This window comes from Lycium ferocissimum, chromosome 11 (assembly GCF_029784015.1).
Source record: "Lycium ferocissimum isolate CSIRO_LF1 chromosome 11, AGI_CSIRO_Lferr_CH_V1, whole genome shotgun sequence".
NCBI classification, from domain to species: domain Eukaryota; kingdom Viridiplantae; phylum Streptophyta; class Magnoliopsida; order Solanales; family Solanaceae; genus Lycium; species Lycium ferocissimum.
Window position 1 is genome coordinate 62,648,528 of NC_081352.1, and position 23,772 is coordinate 62,672,299.

The window sequence follows — 23,772 nt, forward strand, 5'->3', positions numbered from 1 at the left end:
AGGATTCTGTCGATTCTGAGAGGTCCGAATGATCGTTTATGACTTGGTAGGATGTTCGGTTTGGTTACCAAGGCACTTAAGAGCATTTTGGGATTTGGGTTGGAAACTTGGCTTTAGGCCAGCGCATTTTTATGTGTTTTGCATGTTTGTTTTGTATCTGTGGGGCCTCGGGTAATAGTTGAATTTTGGGTTATGACTTGTTAAAAACTAAAATTTTTTGGTGTTTGGTGTCCGCTGCAGCGGCACCAGACTCGAGGTGGCGGTCTCGCTATAGCGAGGGACCGACCGCTGTAGCGAGTGAGGAGATATTGTGATGTCGCCCCAGCGGACAGATATCCGCTGAGGTAGACTAGTGATAGCGGATGGGGAGCAGCCGTAGTGGCTTATCGAGTTTTTGGTATTGGTCCCCATAGCGGGCCATGTGGAGCTGTGGCGTGCCCGCTGCAGCGAGTAATCCAGCCGCTGCAGCGGATGACAGACTGATTATTTCCTTCTTTCTTAATTTAAAATCCTTAAACCCTATCATTTCCCTTCATCACTCTCTAAGCACACTTTGGGCGGATTGAATAGCTTTTGGACTGAATCTTCTTTGAGGTAAGATCTTTGACCCTAGACTTCATCATTTACCTTCCTAAATCCTTAATCCATGCTTAGAATCACTAGAATCAAAGTGGAGAAGATGAGTCTTATGATAGATTTTTGAAATGGGTTCTAGACTTCCTAAATGAAAATTGTTGATGAAATTGACTAGTATAACCATAGAATTTGATGAATTCTTGTTGTTAAGCTTATTTCTTCCATTATTGGTGATTAATTTGAGGATTGAAAAGTTAGGGTTCTTACCCAAAATTGGGGGTTTCACTTTAAATCCGAATTAGGCTTAATCTTGAGTTGATTTAGCAATTGAATAGTGGGTTTGATCATCTAGAGCATGAATTGCATATTCCACCTTCCAATTTTCCATTTTACCCTTGTGGGTCCGTTTGCCCAATTCAATGAGTTAGAATTTGACCTAGACTAGAAGCAAAGCAATATGGGTATTGTTCTTCTTGATTTCTAATGTAGAACTCAAATATGATTAGACTTTGAGTATTTGGAGGCTCAAAGAAAGGGAAAGGCTAAGGTTTGACGATTCGTGGCTCATGTTCAGCATTCCAGGTAGGTTACGGCTTACCTTTTTTGTTAAACTTCAGTTAGCGAATCATATGTAGAGTTATTGACTGTTGGAGAAAGCATGTAAACCTTCGGGTGTGGAGTTTGGGATGGAATACTTAGGTTGGTATTGTTGTTGTCTATGGCTTGTTGCCTTATTATGTTCTATTGAGTTGTTGCCTTATTGTGATTTGTTGGCTTGTCACCGCGTGATTGATTATAGAGTTGATGCTTAGTGATTGCCTTATGGTTCGGAGAGCATATTTATCATTGTTGAGGTTGTTGGAAAGGAAAGTAAAGTTATGATACTGATATTGTGATTGAGATATATGTCCATGTGTGGCATAATTGATTCTTATATTCTTGTTGGCATTGTTATCATGCATACACTCATTTATACATATATTAGGATCGGGTTGCACGCCGCAACACTTATTTGGATCGGGTTGCACGTATCACAACACTGATTGGGATTGGGTTGCACGTTCCGCAACATTGACTATTGGATTGGGCTGTGCGCCACAGCATGTACATGGACTTAGCAGTCCCCCATGGGTCATGACTGTCTAGGCGACGAGATATTCCGCCCGAAGTGTGTGTGTATCGCTGCATTTGCATTGCATTCATCTCATATTTGCATATGGCATTGTAACTGGACTTGATGGTTGATCTTTTGGTGATATGTGGACTTGATAGTAGTTCTTGAGATGGTATTTCGGACTTATAGTTAATTTTGAGGAGATATGCTTGACTTGGTAAATTCGGTACTGGATATTATATTCTTTGACTGTGTTGAGTTGTATCTGATTGTGAGCATTCTATCTTTCAGTCTCTTTCTTATGCATATGTTATCTAACTGTTGTCGGCCTATGATACTTACAAGTACATAGTGTTTGTACTGATACTACCTTGCTGCATTCTTTTCTGAGTGCAGAGTACGTGACTGGATTGACTTCCTCTCTTCGTGATTGAGTCCCGAGGCTAATTGATGAGCATTTTAGGGTGAGCACTTGGATGGATCCACAGCCCTGATGTATCCTTTCTTCTAGTTGTCTTACTTGTTATTCTTAGACTATATTCTACTTATAGACTATGTATTACTATTTCAGACTTATGGATTACTGTAGTGGCTCTTGTACGGCCTAGACCAGTTTCTCGGGGATTGATGTATTATTCCGCACTTACTTTATTTATCTATTTATGTTAGACTTATCATATATTCTGGTGATTGGGTTTACTTTATTGTTGATTAGGTTATGAATAAGGGACGAGTTCGCCTACCGAGGTGGGATATGGTAGGTGCCCGCACGTTCCCGGAATTAGGACTTGACAGTGACGTACGTCTCTTCAATTCTGGCACTTCTGTCCACGTGCCTTCCCCGAATTGGCTAATTTAGACGGTTCGGATTTCGAATCGTTTCGTAATAATGAAGGTCTATGCGATAGAAACTCCAAAACCTTCCTAATCACTTTTTATACTTCTCAAATTGCTCTATTCATCCTTAATCTTCTAAAATTCTCCTTCCCTTCAAACCAGTTTCCCATCTTCCAATATTGTGAATCACCATTTTAATCATAAAAAGCATGGCCAAGACCAGACCTTCATCCACTTCTGCTCCATCTTCTTCATCAGACTCTTTGCCGCCATTTGCCTGCGACAACGCCGTCAGTGGCAATCCCCGAGTTCTAGTCAAAGAATCCTTCTATTCATACATCCCCAGCTCGTTACACTTCAATGATGACTTTACCCCAAAAAAGGTACTTGCTCAAAGCGATAGAGGTGATATGATAAAAAACTACCCTTCCTCCATCACTGCTACTACTCTAAAAATAGTCCGCGAGGACTGCAAATGGGGAACCCTCTCCTAAATCATTGTTCCTGACCCTGATGACGATGTCACTAAACTCAGGTCGGGTTTTTCTAATGTATATACATATTCATTTACATTTGGCCTGGTACCGACAATTGATCCGGTGATCACAGAAATGTGCAAACGCTGCAACGTTTGCCTTGCCCAAATTGGCCCGTCTATTTAGAGAGCAATAGCTTGCATCTGATTCCTAGCCAACAAAGCGGATCGCCCTTTCACCTTGGATGATTTTATAAGGGCTTATACCACCAGAATTTTTCGGGGTGGAATTATCACCGTATCCAAGCGTGGTAAATCTTGCTCATCACCAGCCTGGACGATGACAACTATCGTGGCTGGATGGAAAGATTTGTTGCCTTTTCCACGGCAGAAATTGTTGAAGAAAGAGACATACCTATACCAGAAACATGGAACCCAGCGCGTAAGTCTTTATCTCTTTAAAATTTCAACTTCGTGTACACTTATACTATTTTTTTTTATGTTCTTAAAGCCAACAAAATTAGACCTTCCACCGACTTGCACTTTCCCGAATGGGTGCAAGCGCTTTTAGATGTTTCAAGTCGTGAATCCCGAACGTGGAAAGAGATTTCTAATAATCGGTGGAAACCTAAGAATAACGGTAACTTGAGTTGATATTAATACTTGGTCCAAGTTTGAATGCCTGTTCGATTTCTTATCGATTCCCAACCAGCTTTGAGAATAAATGACTCACTACGATTTTTTTTCCTTCTGGTTACCGCATGTTAACACTCTTTTTCTTATAAAGCCTCTCATTGGTTTCCTTTAGGTTTTCCCAAAGGAACCATTCAACCACGGGTCGTCATAATGGACCCTGTTTTAGACCCGGCGCCTTCCGCCCAAGCTACTGTCAAGAAAGTGAGGAAGAAGAAACCTTCCGGGTCTTCAAAGAAGCCGATGACTGACGTCCCTGCACCGATTGGTTCCAGTCCTCTCAAAAGAAAGAGGAACTCCATAGAGGAATCTTCTTCCGAAGCCAATGCTGCCAACGAAGCCAGAAATGCTTTGACTTCACTAGTCCCCTTTGTTCCTGATGCCGTCATTGTTGATGATGATGAGGAAACTGAAAAAGATTATATACCGGCCAAAAGGGTCAGGTCGGGGCCTACTCCGGAGAGTCATTCTGCCAGTTTATTTCCCCCATACATTTTGATGCGGAAAATCTTAATCACTTCTTCTCTGAAGCTGACACTTCCGTTGGTGGAAATCCCTTTTCCAGAAGTCCCCAAGGCCGAACCTTCGAGGCCCTCAGAACCTAGCATCCCAACAAGGCTTTTATCTCATAGAGCTGCTGCTCGTGCGCCAAGGGATCATGCCTCTTCTCGGGCACGATTAGTTGATGTCTTTCCTGCTCCAATTGTTAACCCAGATCAAGTTAAGACAGTCACCATAACGGTTCCTGAGGATACTAACCTTCTTTCAAGGCCCATTGGTGTTGCTAATTACTTGAAAGCTTTGGTCGCAGAGTGTGACAAGGATAAGATGGATGGCGTTTCTTGGAGGTGTCTTTTTAATGAAGGCATGCACACTACTCCTCGGGTAAACTTTTACTCCACCTTTTTCTGTTTACTACTTTTCTTCACATTCTTGACCCTCCATTCCCTTCCCCCTTTGTTTTCTTATTCCGGCGGGGTTCTTATTAGTGAAGGCACAGCGCTGTATTGAAGACTTTGACAGGCTAACCGCTAATTTGGAGGACAAGAATCGTGAGATTGAGTTTTACAAGTCTGAGCTCAGCAGAAGGGACTCTTAACTAACCGGCGATATCCCGGCCTTAAAAGCTGAGCTTGAACAAGTTAAAAGGTTTCTTCAGAAAGCTAATCAAGACCTCGAGCAAGTGAAAGAATAAAGAGAAGCCTTCAGCCAACAAGCTGATGGGCTTTAAGGCCATCTTTCTAGGCTTCAGTTTGAATTTGATGCTCAAGATAAGGTTTTGCACTCTAGTGTTTAGAGGGTATCTTTTCTGGATGCTGAAGTCCGAAGATTGAATGCTGAGCTTTCTAGAATTGATGATAAAATAAGTGCGATGCTGCAAGAACACAATCATCATCTTGCATTATGGAAAGAGCAAAGCTATCAGCAATCTCTGGAGATTAAGAGGCTAGAAGTTGGGTTGGTTGCTCCAACAGAGCATAATAGTGTCCTCCAAACTAAACGCGATAAAGTTTTTTTTGCAACGGGACGAGGCTCGTGCTATTGTTAAGGCTCGATAATCCCAGGTTATTCTTCATGCCGAGTATACTACTTGGAAAGGCCGAAGGTATACTCTTGAACAAGCCAAAAAGGGAATTGATAACCTTGAGGACAGAATAGAAGAAGCTCGTAGACTTGAGCTTAAAGCCTCCGAAGCATTACCCCCAGCTCCTCACCTTGACTCTGACAACTCCGATGGCGAAGATGAAGATTAAGGAAGTGATGACGAAGGTGTTGTAGCCGACGAAGATGCTTCCTTGAGCCCGACTCTTTCTCTGGCCCCAAGCAACCTTGCCAACTCCGACAAGTTGATCCTGATGAGGGGAGTGTATCCTTGACAATTTCAATACTTAATTTTATAACTTTTGGTTTGGCCTGACCGGCCTTTAAGACAATGGTGTTTTGTTAACTTTGTTTTGTTTTTATCAAATCCGTTATGATGGTGTTTTGACATTGATTCGATTTTCGCTTAACCGTTAGGGATTTTAAATTCACCCTTTAGTGTGCGCGAGGTGTCGGGTACTCTTTGTCCGACTTATGCTTTATTCGGGCAATAGTTATTCCGAATAAAATTTGTTAACAAGGACCTTGCATTTATGCTTATGAATAGGACGTCTCCTATTCACTTCAGGCATACAAACTTAAGGAAATTAAACTTCCATTTTTGCAGTGAAAGTCTTAGTCTTTTATTGACTTTTAAACTTTTTCTTTGCAATTTATACTTACAACCAGACTAAAAACAATAAAAAAGGGGGAGGGGGGCTGCCAAGGATCCACTGGGAGTTATGAATTCTCTCTGTGGTCAACTCTTGGCAGCGGTCCCTAGTATTTGCTAAGATTTACATATTCTCTTCTGAGGGTTCAATGGTGTGGTATCCCCCTCAGTGTTTGAGTGCGAAAGATGAGGACTAGAATAATGTTAATCCTTCCTTCGGTAGTCCCCAGTGCAGCATACGAATATTCTTCAGTGAATTTCTGCTTCCCGATCTAAAGTAAGCTCCCATTTTTTAAAAAGGAGTAACACACTTTACATTGCCGCCTCATTAAAAAGCTCGCCGGAAAAACACTTTTTGGGATAAAAATCGATCTAAGAAAAAAAGAGTTCAGCACGTGTTTTCAGCAATCACTGAATGGGCTTCTGAATTAGCTTCCTTTGTTCTCCCGTATCAGCATGACCTTTACCTGAAATTCCGTTAGTATTAAGGTAACAATGTTAACTTAATGATAGTATCGCTTCAAATGGCTAACATTCCAATTGTTCGGCAATTTCGTTCCGTCTTTTGTTTCCGATTGGTACGAGCCTTTTCCCGTGATGCTCGCTATACGGTAAGTTCCCTCCCAATTTGAACCCAGCTTTCCAGCATTCATATCTTGAGTGCTAAGGGAACTTTCCGCAAGACCAAATCTCCCACTTGGAAGTATTTGAGTTTGGTCCGACGATTACAATATTTTCCCATTCTCTGCTTTTGCGCAATGATCTTGAGCAAAGCCATCTCCCGATGTTCTTCCAATAGATCCAATTGAACAATAATATTTCGTTATTATCTTATTTATTTGCATGGGTATACCTTAAAGATGGCTCCACTATCTCCACTGGAATCAAGGCCTCGACCCCATACACTAATGAAAATAGAGTTTCCCCCGTGCTGAGTTTCGTAGTTGTCCTGTGTGCCCACAATATTTCTAGTAGCAACTCTCTCCATCTTCCTTTCGCCAATTCTAACTGTTTCTTTAAACTCTACACAATTGTTTTATGTGTTGACTCAGCTTGGTCATTTGCATTTGGATGATAAGGAGTTGAGGTAATCCGTCTGATTTTTAATCCATCGAAGAACTCTGTTATCTTTCTTCCCATGAACTGCGGCTAGTTGTCACTGGCTATTTCCTTTGGGATTCCAAAACGACAAATAGTATGATCATAAATGAAGTCTATAACTTCTTTTTCTCTTATCTTCTTATAAGCACCTACTTCCACCCATTTATAAAAATAGTCAGTCATGATAAGCAAAAAATTGACTTGACCGAGTACTGCGGGCAATGGTCCCATAATGTCCATCTCCCACTTCATAAATGGCCAAGGTGACACCACCGGATGCAAAAGTTCCGCCGGCTGGTTGATTATCGGAGCGTGTCGTTGGCATTTATCGCATTTCTGGACAAATATTTTTTCATCCTCCTCCATCTGAGACCAATATTAACCTGCCCTAATTAAATTTCTTACCAACAAGTCCGCACTGGAATGATTCCCGCAGACTCCTTCATGCACCTTTCTCATTACGTAATCCGTTTCTCCCGGTCCCAAGCATCTACCCAGTGGACCGTAAAAAGATCATCTATACAAGTCTACCATGCAATATCGAGCTACTTTTGTTCACAATGCCCGAGATTCTTTTGCGTCATCTGGTAACTTGCCATCGCATAGATAATCTATGTATTTATTGTGCCAATCCCAAGTCAAACTTGTAGAATTCACCTCATCGTGACTGGTATCCAATGCTGAATTCAACAATTGCACCACCTTTCCGGAACTGATCCCTTCAGCGTCAGTAGACAACCCCAAATTTGCAAGGGCATCAACTTCTACATTTTGTTCCCGTGACACATGATCCATCGTCCACTCCTTGAAGCGGCGCAACAGCCTTTGAACCTTATCCAAATACTTCTGCATCCTATCATCTTTTACATAAAAAATACCATGGACTTGATTAACCACCAAAAGGGAATCGCTTTTGGCCTCAATGACCTCGCCCTCCCAGACTTCGGGCTAATTCCAAACCTGCATTCATTGCCTCATACTCGACTTCATTGTTAGTTAAATGTACAGTTCTAATTGCCTGTCTGATTATATCCCCAGAAGGAGTCTTAAGAACTATACCTAACCCGGACCCTTTTACATTGGTTGCCCTATCTGTAAATAAGGCTTAGATCCCGAGTAATTCCTTACAAGAAATTATAAACTCTTTTTCAACCCCAAGCAACATCCCAGGCTGAAATCCGCGATGAAATCAGCCAATACTGAGATTTTATAGTCGTTCGAGGCCTATATTCTATATCATACCCACTAATTTCAACTGCCCATTTTGCTAACCTACCTGAGATTTCGGGTTTATGCAATAGATTCCTTAACGGATAAGTTGTTACAACACAAATAAGATGGCACTGAAAATAAGGCCTCATTTTCTAGCAGCGGTTATAAATGCTAAAGCCAATTTCTCCAGATGAGGGTACCTGGTTTCGGTGCTTGCCAAGGTCCTACGAATATAAAAAATAGGAAATTGCATACCTTTATCTTCACTGACCAAAACCACACTTATCGCTACTTCAGATACTGCCAAGTACAAAAGAAGTTGCTCATCTGCCACCGGTTTAGATAACAAAGGTGCACTTGAAAGGTACTTCTTCAAATCCTTTAAAGCTTGCTGACATTCAGGTGTCCACTCAAAATCTTTCTTCTTCTTTAATAACGAGAAGAAGTGATGACTCTTTTCGGAAGAACGGGAAATATAGCGGCTTAGCCCCGCCAGCCTTACCAACCTTTGTACAGCTTTAATGTCTTCCAATACCTCCAGGATCTTATCTATGGCCTTTATTTTTTCTGAGTTCACTTAAATACCCCGGTTTGACACCAAGAATCCCAAGAATTTTCCGGAGCCAACTCCAAAAGCACATTTTTCTGGATTCAATTTCATGTTGAACCTCCTGAGCACCTCGAATGTTTCCTGCCAATGACTCAAATGGTCCTTCGAACAAAGAAATTTAACTAACATATCATCTATGTAAACTTCCATGGTCTTACCGATTTGATTTTCAAACATACGGTTAACCAAACGCTGATAAGTGGCTCCCGCATTCTTTAAACCGAAGGGCATAACATTATAGCAATACGTACCATATTTAGTAATAAATGAAGTCTTCTCTTGGTCCTCATGGTTGATCATTATTTGATTGTACCCGGAATAAGCGTCAAGAAAACTTAGCATTTCATGTCCCGCTATTGCATCAATCATTCAATCAATGTGAGGTAAAGGAAATAAATCATTTGGACATGCCTTATTCAAATCTTTAAAGTCTATGCACATTCTTAACTTGTTTCCCTTTTTAGGTACCACAACTACATTTGCTAACTAGTCAGGGTAAGTTACTTCTCTGACAGACCCTATTTTCAATATTTTAGTTACCTCTTCTTTAACAAACCTGTTTTTGTAGTCTGCTATGGGTCTCCTCTTTTGCTTTGCCGGAGCAAACCTTGGGTCCAAACTGAGTTTATGGGTCGTTACCTTCAGCGAAATTCCTGTCATGTCTAAATGGGACCCAGAAAAACAATTGATATTATCTTTAAGAAACTTAATAAACTTAAGCCTAAGCTCCGGAGACAATCTGGTGCCCAGATATACCTTTCTTTCCGGCTGCTGATAAACAAAAAAAAAACTTGCTCCAACTCCTCTATAGTGGACTTTGTGGCGTCCTATTCATCCGAGACTACAAACGACCTCGGTACTCCATAGGTTTCCACTTCTTCAAACTCTTCAACTTTTGGCTAAGCGACTTCCACTTTATGTGAATCCACGATCTGCGCGTTGTACTGCTGGGCCGACTAGCTTAATTGCTATTTTGCTCCAGTTTCAATCCTTTTTTCAAATGCTGAAAGTGATTCTTCCTTTTCGTGCTCTGGATTTTCCCTCTCATGTGATTCAATAGCGAACATCTCTTTTGTTGTCGATTGCTCACTCCGAATTTGTCTGATTCCATCTGGTGTTGGGAACTTGAGAAGTAAATGCAATGTCGAAGGTACCGCCTTCATATCATGTATCCAAGGCCTCCCAAAGATCATATTGTAACTCATGTCACCATCTATGACATATAATTTGGTGCATTTGAGCATTCCTCCCGCATTGATTGGCAATATAATTTCCCCTTTTACTGCCGCACTTGCCATATTGAACCCATTAAGCACTCTGGAAGATGGTGTTAGTTTATCCAACATTGACAATTAATCCACCCCTTTCCACCGGAATATGTTTGCTGAACAACCCGGATCAATCAATATTCGTTTGACTTGACAATCGACAATCATAACAGAGATCACCAAAGCATCATTGTGGGGAAGAGTAACGCCATCCGCATCTTCATCGGTGAACATGATTGCTTCTTCTGGGACAAAGCTCCGCGATCTCTTCTCTCGAGTTATTGAAAACTTCATCCTTTTTGTGATGAAAGGCGTTCCCGCAATCTCGGTTCTCCCCATTATCATGTTGATCACTTGACTAGGCTCGACCTGATCAAAATGCCTGCTCGAACTTTTGCTCTTTCCATAACCATCCTTGGCTCTATTACTTAGAAATTCCCTTAAATGTCCGTTCTTCAATAACCTTGAAATCTCATCTCTAAGGTGACGACAATCAACAGTCCGCTGCCCATGAGTCCCGTGGAAATCACAAATTAAATTTGGATTTCTGTGGCTAGGATCCATTAGTATAGGATCAGGCCACCTGGTATCGTCAATTTTTTCCAGAGCAGCAACCAACCCAGCCAGATCGACGTTGAAACAATATTCTGACAAACTAGGGTTTTAAATACCGTTAATCGCGTCAGCCTTTGAGAAAAATTTGTCACTGTATATGTCATTTTTGTCGAAGGTTGCTCTCTCAAACTGATTATTGTGGCTCCGCTCCGGCCCCGAACGGGATCGCTCCGATCAACCATAAGGCTGATAACTTTCCTTCCTAAACCCAAACTCAGGATCAACATTTCTCCTAGGCTTGTCATGGTTTCGAACCTGACCAATTGACCCTGCCGGCAACCCGAATTGGTCATCTTCCACTCGAATTTTTGATTCATACCTATTATGAACATCCTCCCATGTTGTAGTGAGAAATTCTAATAGGTTTTCTTTTAGCTTTAATGAGGCACTCGAACTTTTAGGATTCAATCCCTTGGTAAATGCCTCTGCTGTCCATTTGTCCGGGACAGCCAGTAGCAGCATCTGTTCCTTCTGGAACCTTATAACAAATTCACGGAGCAACTCAGCATCGCCTTGGGCAATCTTGAAGATATCTACTTTCCTCGTTGACACCTTCTTTCCTCCAGCATGCGCTTTGATGAAAGCATTTCAAAAGAATGAATCGAATGCTCCGGAAGCAATAAATACCCAATCATTGCACCTTTAGACAATGTTTCTCCATACTTCTTGAGTAAAATAGACTCAATCTCATCTGGCTGCATATCCTTCCCTTTAACGCACGCATGTGTATGAGGTCACATGCTCTTGAGGATCTGTGGTCCCATTATATTTGGGTAGATCCGGCATTTTAAACCTTTTCGGGATCAACTTAGGCGCTGCGCTTGACGGAAATGGAAACTGAAAATATCTCTTCGAATTCGGTCCCTTCTGTACCGTCGGGGCTCTTAGAATCTGGTCTATTCGGGAATTGAACGCCTTAAATTCTTTTTCGTTCCGATCCAATCGACTGTTTAATTCTTTCTCATTCTTTTCTAGCCGACTGGAAAGGGCCTCCAGGTACTGGATAACGTCCGGTGTCATTTTGCCACCTTGGGTATCACCGCTGCTTTCTCCTTGCTCCGCATTCGTATTTGGTAGGTTTGTTCCAGCATTATTCCTTCATGCTTGTAGGTCAGCAATAACTTTTTGCTGCTTTTCCAGCAGGTCTAGGATCTTTGCTAGCCTTGGATTTACAGCCACCACTTCTTCTTCATGGTCATCATTAGGAGTCAAATCATTTCCCGTATGCTTGGATCCACAAGAGGAATCTGGGTTTGATCATTCCTCGCCCTGACTTCTCCTATTGCCGGATCTCTTTCTTACGCATTGACATTGTTCAACACCCCATTAGCTTGAATTCCAGTGTTTGTCATAATTCCAGATTACCTGGTAGCAAATATTTGAAAGTGATAAGTAAGGTAATTAGAGTAACAAAACAATACCACTATTATCCTTAGCCCCACAGTGGGCGCTAAACTGTTTACCCTAAAAAGAGTACAGTTAAATTTGTTTGTGGTTTAAAGGATACGTGAATTGATTTGTTATAAATAATGAATGAATAACTGATAATAAATAAGAATAACTGATAATAAATAAGAAAATCAAGTCAATAAGTCGATATAAAGCAGAAATGAAATAATTAAGCCTGGGTTTGTAAGATCCTCGGAGAGAATTCTTTGATAAGTTTTCCTCCGGTGGAGCACTTGCACGCTTTAGCCTTTGATAATAAGTGTTGATCCGGAGCAAAAGAATAATAAAAATATGCAAATTATAAAGACTGGATTGTATAAATCAGTGTAAGAAGTCGTATTTCGATGATCTTTACAGTGGGCTATTAGACTCCTTTTATAGTCATAATTCTCGATCGAGTCGCATCAATTCTAATAACGAGTAATAATAGACAATAAATGCTACTTTAATTCTAAAGTGTAACGTTTTACACTAACTGACGGTCATGTAACGTTAATCTTCAATGACCCGAACCAACTAGTGGAAGGGTTGCTCCGGTTTATTCGGACTTGTTCCGACCTAACAAAATGACTAAGCAACGTTTTAACTCCAACTGCCACGTGTCCCATTCCCATCCTGCCATGTGTCGAGCTTTATTTTGTTATGTATACACATGTCTGCTGTGTTTTCATGGGCTTTAACATTTTTGTAACATTACGGGCCTTTTGAGCAAAATTTTCATTCATGAGGTTCAAAAATTTAAAAGGTAAATATACGAAGGGTTAAGGGGGGGTTCAACACCTACTATATATACAAAATAAAATAATTTTAAGTTTAAAAAATATATCAATTTTTTTCGCCGGCGGAACCCCCCTGGGATATAAGCTGGCTCCGCCCCTGATTTCAGCTACCCACAAAAATAAATAAGGGAAGAATATGCTCTTCCTTTTTCCAAGTTGATTCAACCACTAAAAAAAAAAAAAAAAAAAATTTCAACCGCTATAGATCTTTAACCAACATGAATTTTCCTTTACGGCTTTATTCAAAGATTTTAGTAGAACATCCTGGACAAATGCTAAAATGTTTAGTCTCTTCTTATAATTAAGAAGTCACCAAGTTGGCTAGGTTCCGAATTACACGTTTCATCTTCATGGTTAGATTAACCAACACAAGATAATTTAATTGTTATATATTATTGTGTAGGGTTCAAATATTTTTCTGATCTGTAAGTGAAATTTCTACTCTTATACTTTAATTTATTGAGTGAGTAAGGTCTGATCGAGCTTATGTAGGTCTTTCACTATATATGTGTATTAGTTCAAGAGTGTGAGAGACAGCCACCTGATGATTTACAGATATCTGTGTCTGGTGAAGATATTTCCTTAGGAAAAAAGATGGGTTAAATTCCAGGTTAGTTTTTATGCTGTTTTTTAGTTTTCCGGAACCGACAGTATTTGACTCCACAGTATCATAAAGTGCTTGATTTGAAAAAAAAAAAAAAAAAAAAAAAAAGTGCTCCATGATTACCAATCTGAGGAAAGAGACCAATAAACAGAGGTAAAAGTGGGGGAATCTGTAACTGAAATAACTACTCCTCATTTAGGAGGAATTCTGATAACAAAGATTCTTTTTATATATCAAGACTTGTCTTGTATATCAACAAATCAAAGATCCCCACTGCAACTTTTGCTAGAATATTACCCTCCACCTCCTCCATGTTGGCAGGCAGTATCTTAAAACAGAAAATATCACGAGATATAAGAGTTGCTTAAAAGGGATATTCTCCCCATTTGGTAATTTTGAGAGGCTATAGAAGTTACTTGTTAGTTCCAAGTTGCAACTTAGAATTACATTTTTTAGCAGCCATTTACAACATTAATATAGGTAAAAGTCCTAATGTGAGATGATGAATACTTAAGAACAAGGAAATGAATGTTATATTATTGATCAATAGTTAGTATAAGTGTTTTGGACATTTACAACCTAACATTAGTGGAAAGTTATATAATCGTGGATTCTGTAGGTTACTGCTTCAAGAAACTTGAATTTTTTTCTTGTGACCACTATTATCAAAGATTTTTAGGTAAAATTAGTGATTTTTCTCGAGTCTATTGAATTAACTTTATTCCCTTAGTCATGGTCATTAGGCCAACTTAGTATATCAGGAAATACAATTAATAGCAAGTAATCTGTCATTTCAGTTCAAAGAACTTATGCTACTGTATGAAAATTACAGTGAAAGCATAATTTTGCAAGTGAAAAGGATCTATTTCGATTCCAAACAGCTGTAATATGGGACCTAATTTCTGGTATGTTTAGTCTTACCCCTACTAGTTGTGCAGAACTATCATATGTCATGTGTTTTTATGTACACTTTTATTACTTAACTATTGCTAGGTAGTATATAGTTTAACCTCAATTTATCGCTTAATTATTGTATATTAATTTGGTTTGGTGTAAACACTAGTTCTTCCTTGAACTAGGCAGCTAATACAGGGTTTGTGACGACAACAAGTGCATTTTGCACCATTCAAGTAGCAATATCACAAACCCGGATTTTGTCATCGAAGAAAGCAAGAATTTTGGTTCTGATAAACAAAAAATTCCATGAAGGATCCCAGAGGAATTTCTCTTTAATTTCTGACCACCGACTCCCGTAGTCCAATAATATACCATCAGAACTGCAGAAACATTAAAAAAATAAAAAATAAAGAGCAGATTCTGCATATCTCCAATTCCCTGTTGGAATTTGCCTTTTGCCATCCATTTGCTTTTCACAACCTACAAAAAGAAGGGAATAAAAAAGAAAATTACATTCTGATCAAAATTCACGTATTTGATAACACTGCTGAATACCTATCTGAGAAGACAAATGATCAATTCTCAGCAAATCACACACATCTGACTTTGGAAAGATGAGACATATATATCCAGACTAGAATATTATATGACCACTGTTCTTGCATTATGAGGTCCTTTATCTTTTCATTCAAAGTATGAGAAAAAGATTATACTTTGGACTGATGTCCAATCTGGTCAAGAATATGTCTGATGTTTTTTCATTGGCCTAATTCATCCATCTCATCTTTTGGAACATTTCATCACCCATGAATTCAAAATAACCTGATATTCCTCTTTCCTGTTGATTCAACCACTAGTAATCCTTTCTTTTAAACGCATTGAAATTTCCTCTATCCATAGATTCCATTCTTACTGTACTTTTCAAGCTTTTACTAGCACATCCTGGATAAATGTTTAAAATGTCTGTATGTCCTCTTATCAATGTCATCTAGGCTAGATAAACTGTTTCGTCTTCATAACATATCCACTTTCTTCCGGATGATTAAAATTGGAATACTATTAATTGTCTACGCTTCAATTGTTTATGTTTAAATCTGCTCTAGCAAAGCGTACACCATAGCATAGACGATTTAAACAATAATCATGCTTCAGTTAGTTTTTATCTTGCTTTTGGCTCCACAGCCTGTCTTTTAGACAAAAATGTTCCATAAAAGGCCAGACATGCTCCATGATTTCTAATATAATAAAGGAGAAACTCTGAGCCAATGAACACAGTTTCTAAGGGATAAAGTAGAGGAAACTCTATCTGAAATTGCTATAATTTTAAGGGGATTTCAGATAATAAGGATTCTTGGAAATCAGGACTTTTGTTGTATGTTAAAACAGATTAATTACCTTGGAGATTTGATAGCCTGGCTCCTCATAAACAGATCTTGGGTGGGTTTTGGTTCAACTGAACCGTTGCTTTGGCTCGAACTACGTATACACACGCGGTAAAAACTTAAAATGCATGTATATATATAGTATATAATAAGATCATAGTCATTCAGAATCCATCGACTCTAGATCCTGAATTCGCCTTTGCTGCACCTGCACCTGCTCCTCTCCTCCATGTGGGCAGGTCGTATCTCAAAAGCAAAAGATTCTCATGTGAGTTGTCTGAAATGGGAAGTTATGGTAATTTTAGGATGCTTTCAGAACATTAACAGTCAACTATATTGACGCAGAAGTGTTTCATTTTCGGAATGATAGAAACTTGTGAAGATAGTCACAAGTGGAACATTGCTTCTACGCCAGAAATTGTAAGTCAAGTATTTCCTTATAAGCACAGGAGGAAAGGTAATGTGCATGACGAAAAGTAAAACAATCCACATAGCTTGAAAGTTTTTGGTCCCGCTGCTTCGATTAAGAATGCGTAGAACTGCAGCTTTATCCACTGATCTTGCATTAGCTGAGATCCTTTATCTTTTGATTCAAAGTATGAGAAAAAGATTATACTTAAATTGATATCCAATCTGGTCAAGAATATATCTGATGTGTTTTCATTTGCCTAATGCATCTATCTCATCTTTTGGAACATTTCATCACCCACAAATTTAAAAGAAACTGATATATTCCTCTTAGGTATTGATTCAACCCCTAGAGATCCCTTCTTTAAAAAAGTGAAGTTTCCTCCATAGCTTCTATCCACAGACTCCATCCTTACTATACTTCTCAAGCTTTTACTAGCACATCCTGGACAATGTTAAAAATGTCTGTCTTCTCTGATCAAAGTCGGTCTAGGCGTAGATAAGGCGTCGGTCTAACATAACTGGTTTATCTTCATCATTAGATCTACTTCCTACACGATAATTGAAACGAAATATTTGATTGTGCAGGGTTCAATTGTTGACGTTTTACATCTGGTCTAGCAAATAGTTTTTCATAGCAAATAAGCTTTAATTAGCATTACTTTAGTTTTAATCGTGCTTTTTAGTTCCATGATTACTAATATAGGAAAGGAGGAAATCTGAACCAATAAACACAATTTTTAGGGGGTAGGCCAGTCGGGAAACCTCCGTTTAAAATTACTATAATTTGGAAAGAATTTCAGATAAAAGGGATTGTAAGGAATCAGGACTAATTGTATTTCAACACAGATCAATTAGCTATGCAATTTGACTGCACCGCTCCTCCTCCTCCTCCCCCTTGCCCGCAGGTAGTATTTCAAAAGCTAAAGATGCCAAATGCAAGTTGTCTGAAATGGGATGTTATAGCAATTTTAGGAGAGTTTCAGAACACAAACAGTCAATCACATTGACATAGAAGTGGTTTCATTTTCAGAATGGAAAAGGGCCAAATATACCCCTGTACTATTGGAAAAGTGCCAAATATACACTTCGTTATACTTTGAGGCCAAATATACTCCTACCGTTATACTTTGAGTTCAAATATACCCCTCATCCGTTAAAAATGTCCAAGGTGGACACCAAATTTAACGTGGCGCTGACAAATCATTGAGGTGGACACCACGTGGCATGCCACCTCACCACCCAACTCATTTACCCCTCTCTTCCTCATCTTCACCCACCACTACCATCTCCTCTCCCTTCACAACCACCGCCACCACTAGCACCACCTCACCACCATCTCCACCTTCACTCCCTCTACCTACATCAATCCTAATTTATGTACCACCTCATGAAACAGCAAGGCAGTCGATCAATCTAACACTTTGAAGCAAGGATTAACAGTCATCTTTCCATTAGAAAATTGGCAAAAAAAAAAACTGGTAAAAGGAAATAATTCCCACAAGATATTACATGGTTAGAAGCATCTCCAGGATTGAAAATGAGCACAACCTACCAAGAGCCAAAACGAAAAATAAAATAAAATATTCAATTGGGGATACCTCCATCAGGAAGTTCCCAGTTATCTTCATCATCATTGTCCCTCTTGCTCTTGGTTGTCTCTTGCTTATCCTTTATGAAATTTCTTGATGGTGGTGGGCCACGTCTGTTCCAGTAAAGGAGATGAGGTTGGTAAATATGTACATAGAATTAATAAGTGAGTTGGGTGGCAAGGTGGTGCTAATGGTGGCAATGGTCATGAAGGGAGAGGAGAGGTAGTGGTGGGTGAAGATGGGGAAGAGAGGGGTAAATGAGTTGGGTGGTAAGGTGGCATGTCACGTGGTGTTCACCTCAATGAGTTGTCAGTGCCACGTTAGATTTGGTGTTCACCTTGGACATTTTTAACGGAGGAGGGATATATTTGGACCCAAAGTATAATGGTAGAGGTATATTTGGCCCCAAAGTATAACGAAGGGTATATTTGGCCCTTTTCCAATAGTACAGGGGTATATTTGGCTCTTTTCCGTTTTCAGAATGACTGAAAAAACTCAAGATGTTCCCAACTGGACCTAAGCCCTCTATGTCAGCAATTATAAGTTTACCTTTTTTTTTCCTTTTAAGCACAGTGGAAATACTAGCATACTGAAAAGCAAAACAAGCCACATAGCTTGAATTTCCTCCTTCGATTAAGAATGCTTGAATTCCTATTCTCAATGAGTAATGCCATATTTCTGGTTGCAACTTAGAATCACTCTTGGTTGCAGCCACTTGGAACATAATAGTTGTAGGCATCCTTATGCAAGATGGTAAGTATTCAAGAAGACAAGAACAAGTGTAGGAATCTTAAAAATATCCAAGGTCATGTTACTAAATATCAATTATGTATTCTGAGTGAAAAGGATCCAGTTGATGGATTCCAAACAGATACATGGCGCCTAAGATTTTTTATTTTTATTTTTAATTTCTCAGGTTTCAAAGATCCATTTAAGATTGCCTTCTCTCTTTTGTTCTCATTTCTCATCTGACCATGGTCAAGAAATTTTCTCAAACCAGATGACGTTACCAAGTCTGGTTCTTATTGGGAAACTGGTTAATGCTGCAGTCATTTTCACATCTATGACTAGCAACCATTCACTATCATGATAAGATTGTTCTAACAAACAAACTCAGCAACAACCTTGTATCACATGTAGCATAAGATTGTGTTTTCTCTCAACTGATCCAGAAATTAAATAGCCGCGAGGAAAGAAACTTCTGAGACTTAATAAGAATCCAATTCAATTAACTATGAGACACATAAGTTGTGGACAAACTTCTATAAAAAACAAAGAGGAGATAAAGCAGGCTAAAGGGGTAGCTTAAGATTTCCAGTACTTCCCATTCATTGTGCATTGGGCTGTCCAACTACTCAAAACACGTTGAATACAGCACATTTCATATTTACTAGTTAGTGATGTAGAAGAGACACATCTCATTGCCTCGTGATACTAATTCAAACAAAGACTAGATTATTTGTTATCATTGTACTTACATAATCAGAAAATGACCTACAAGTGAAAGTACAATTATTCGTTGTCAAATTTGAAGTAAAAAATTTAATCAGCATATTACAAAATGAAAGGTGGCAGAGTATCTCTATAGATTTTCAAGTGGAGTATTATGATTTCATTGCTTTGGCACAACTGTCTTAGCTAGTAGAATTGGAATTAGGGGATCTAATCTTTAGATAGGTGCATTCCCTATCTGATAATCCACTTGCTAATGATATTATAAAAGACAAGAAAGGGACTTTACAAGATCTGATTAAAAGGTATGTCCTTTCTATATATTCTCCCTCCTTCTCCTATTCCCATTTGCTGGCTATTCTGACTCTTTATTAAGCACAAGCATAAAGAATATATGTGTACATTCCCTCAAAGAAAAGGAAAAACTATTCTCCAACTTGCAGACTCCTACACCTTGTTTTCCAGTTTATAAGGAGCTAGTTTAGCACTCTCTTCCCCATAACATCCCTGCTTTACTTCAGTCTTGACTGAGGAACTTATTGTTTCTTCTCTCTTTCCTTGTATATTTCAATATATAGAGTTAATTATGGGTTCATGGACAGTGAAGCAAAACAAGAGATTCGAGGAGGCGTTGGCATTATATGACAAGGATACTCCTGATCGATGGCATAACATTGCGAGAAGTGTAGGAGGGAAATCAGCAGAGGAAGTGAGGAGGCACTATGACCTGCTTCTCAAGGATATCATCCAAATAGAAAATGGTCATGTACCTTTGCCCAAATACAAGCCTGCTGGACCTTATGCTAATGAACAAAGGTACATTCTCTAAACATTTTGTTATCACTTTAACTTCTAAACAATGACACTACAGTAAAACAGGCCTGATACTACTCTAAATTTTCATTACAGTTGGTGGATATAAGTTAAATCCTAATGTTATATCTACAACCAACATTATTCATTCAGTTAGAGTTTACGATATTTTATTGAAGTGTTCACTTCACCTATTTTTGAAACTTTGCTATATTTACAGATTATCTTACTGTTAATATTTTCCTATTTAGTACATGTATCTGGCATAATTTCCATTTTTTGTGGCTTTTAAGTCGAGTAGTCACATGTTTTCCTCCTTGAAGTCTGTCAACTTCTGTACGTACATGCTCATACTGTTTGATTTGCCAATATTTTAGTAAAGTTTGCAATTTTACCTATAAACTACTATTAAGCTTCTAAGTGACCAAGATCACATGCATATGGTCCTATACATCTTAATCTTGCACCAACTCGTTATACAAAGCACCGTTGTTTAACATTTTTTTTCTTCTGATTAGTGTCACCACAAGACCCCACAAATATTTTATTAGCTTCTTACATTCCTTGATAACCCCTTAAGCAATCTCCATAGTCTCTTCAAAAGAAGACGATTTCGATGCTAGAAAAATGTTTATGTAATGACTTATAGGGTATCACAAGTAAATTTCTATGATAAATCTTACTAGTAATTATTATATTAACCTGATTAAAACTAATAACATAACCTGCCATCTCACATGTAAAACAATACCGATATATAATATAAAAGACGTATATAACTTTAAGAGGAAAGAAATTAGCTTTTGAGTCAGCATGTTTTAAGGTCGGTGCCTTTTTTTCTTCATAAATCAATCCTGTCTCCTTGAATAAGTCCTACCTGTCACATTTCACATTTAGCTTATAAAAAGCATATTTTCTTACATTTCTTGATTAGTACTTAACATTCTTGTGCTGAAGTGACTTCTTATTCCATCTCACCACCACAAGGAGGCTGTCTTCTGCATCTGCGGCCCCCAGCCCCCCCATTTTTTTTCTTCTGTATGATAAGCAAAAATTCTGAACGCAAGTTGACAATATTCTACTGCATTAAAAAGTTTTATTCAATTAAAAAATACTGGTCTTTGGAACAAATAAAAAATGTTCATCTCCTCATCCTAATTCAGCTTTTTGTTTCATTTTTTATTGATCAGGCTTCTGAAGAATCTAAGGCTACAGTGAGAAGAAAATTGCAGCGATGCTCAATATATAGTCAATACCATCAGTTCTGTATAAAATGCAAAAAAGATATGCATCAACATTATTAGCAAATTCATCTCTAAAGTGATTTGCAACTTATGTTTAGTCCTCCTCTGGTGCTTCTTTCGCCAACTTTCTATTCCCAGATTATAAAGAAAACAAAATGCACTACGATTATTTCTGTTTCAGCTATATATCTTTTGCTTCTATCTTCGTGTATGTTTTTGTTTAGACCAAAATATGTAAATGAAAAAAATATTACTGTAATACTATGTTTCCGTTTCTCCTTCTCCTTCCTTATACTAATACTTGTATTTTTCTTCGAGCATTAGACGACATACTAATCAAAGAGAAGAATGTAACACTTTCACTTTTGTTTCTTTTTGTCTTATTCAATTCTTATTCTAATAAAAATCTACCAAAAGGCTAAAGGAAGAACTTAAATACGAAATTTTATTGCTTTACGTAACTAAAACCAAACATATTGTAGCAATATCGCTTCAAAAAACCATGTCGTGGAACGAAACAAGGATATTTAATTTTGACGCTCATTCAATGACTGACACTTCATTCTAATGACTGGTTGTATGATCAATGATCATAAATTCATAATCAAGTTGTGGTCTTGCATGGAATGTATATTTACATCTTCAGGAAACATTTAAAAAGTTCCATTCATCATACTATAGTCCATAGATAAGTAAACGGAGGGAGTACCATTCATCATATCATAGTCCATAGATAAATAAAGAAATTCGTCAGGTAGAGTCCAGAATATGGGAATTAGCAAAATGAAAAGTTGGTATGCACTTTTGTTTCTTTTTGTCTTATTCAATTCTTATTCTAATAAAAATCTACCAAAAGGCTAAAGGAAGAACTTAAATACGAAATTTTATTGCTTTACGTAACTAAAACCAAACATATTGAAGCAATATCGCTTCAAAAAACCATGTCGTGGAACGAAACAAGGATATTTAATTTTGACGCTCATTCAATGACTGACACTTCATTCTAATGACTGGTTGTATGATCAATGATCATAAATTCATAATCAAGTTGTGGTCTTGCATGGAATGTATATTTACATCTTCAGAAACATTTAAAAAGTTCCATTCATCATATTATAGTCCATAGATAAGTAAACGGAGGGAGTACCATTCATCATATCATAGTCCATAGATAAATAAAGAAATTCGTCAGGTAGAGTCCAGAATATGGGAATTAGCAAAATGAAAAGTTGGTATGGAGATGCGGGGTATGGATCCCCGTACCTCTCGGATGCTAAGCGAGCGCTCTACCATCTGAGCTATATCCCCTTGCTGGTGGATGTTCGATCATACTAATAGAACACGTAAGACTTTGAATAATCAACGTATACGAGACAGCTTAAATGAATAATGTATGAGTTTGACAAGAGTGTGGTGTATAAAGTTATTTTTCATTCTAACACAAAATACATAAGGATAGAATTTCACTATTATCTGATACAGAGACAGATACAGTTTTATGCATTAAAAAATTAGGGGGTGCTATTCTTTTAATTAGTCTGAAAGAGGAAGCAAAAATCTGCTACACAGTACTTTAATGTTGGCAGATCAATACCATTAGACTTTGGCGTGTTTTATTAAGATAATCCTTAAATCTATATCTATATCTATATATAATATAAAGCTAGACATAGATAAGGTGATGTGACACCTCTCTTTGACCACCATTCTTATTTATCTTTTTTTTTCCTTTTTTTGGCCTTTTCCTCACTTTTTTTTTAAATTTTTTTTTAATTTTAAAAATCATCTCCATACCTTAATCTTCATAACTTCTACTTATTAAGAATTAATTAGCAGTCTCCATAACACCCAAGCCTTTCATGGTAATAACCCCCAAATGAATTAATGTGCAAATTTATAAGCGCTTTATTTGTCATCTAACGTGGAAAACTTTGTTTGATATCTGCTAACCTTTCTTTGTTGATTAGAAAGTTCAGATTTTTTTTTATTTTTTTTTTAAATTAAGAGATTCACATAACTCATAAAAAAAAAAATTAAACACAGACTAACTGTTATGCTCCTGCCCGTTTGCTTTCTGTAAGAAAACCAAAAATCACCGGCCCGTTTGATTTTTCATATCAGTTACAAAAGTGATTTTATGAACTGGTGTTATTTAGGGATTCACCATTATTCATGAACAAAATCTAAAATGAATGGAAGGAGAGGTGTCTTTTTCTCTCTAAAAGCATGTCCATAAGCTTGAGCATCTATGCTATCAATTATCAAAGGCAACCTGGAACTAGCCGCTTACAAAAAGCCAAAAAGGTATGAGAGGCTTATATCTGGTTTTAATTTTGTATTATGCTTTTATATCGTTTTCCTTACACATTTGTTTTCTTAAGTTCATTTTTAAGCATT

At 38.1% G+C, this 23,772-nt stretch overlaps 3 protein-coding genes across 3 annotated transcripts; 1 reads left to right on the plus strand and 2 right to left on the minus strand.

Moving 5' to 3' along the window:
- Positions 1–9,840: 9,840 nt before the first annotated feature.
- On the minus strand, positions 9,841–10,218 carry LOC132038557 (uncharacterized). Its single transcript, XM_059429209.1, has one exon. It carries the CDS (start codon positions 10,216–10,218, stop codon positions 9,841–9,843), a length of 378 nt encoding a protein of 125 aa, XP_059285192.1.
- A 6-nt stretch (positions 10,219–10,224) lies between these two features.
- LOC132038559 (uncharacterized) lies at positions 10,225–10,704 on the minus strand. Its single transcript, XM_059429210.1, has one exon. It carries the CDS (start codon positions 10,702–10,704, stop codon positions 10,225–10,227), a length of 480 nt encoding a protein of 159 aa, XP_059285193.1.
- An 8,958-nt stretch (positions 10,705–19,662) lies between these two features.
- LOC132036696 (protein RADIALIS-like 2) lies at positions 19,663–21,648 on the plus strand. The gene is made up of 2 exons (XM_059427076.1): positions 19,663–20,134; positions 21,322–21,648. The coding sequence occupies exons 1-2, from the start codon at positions 19,905–19,907 to the stop codon at positions 21,347–21,349; spliced, it is 258 nt and encodes an 85-aa protein (XP_059283059.1). The 5' UTR covers positions 19,663–19,904; the 3' UTR covers positions 21,350–21,648.
- The last annotated feature ends 2,124 nt before the right edge of the window (positions 21,649–23,772 follow it).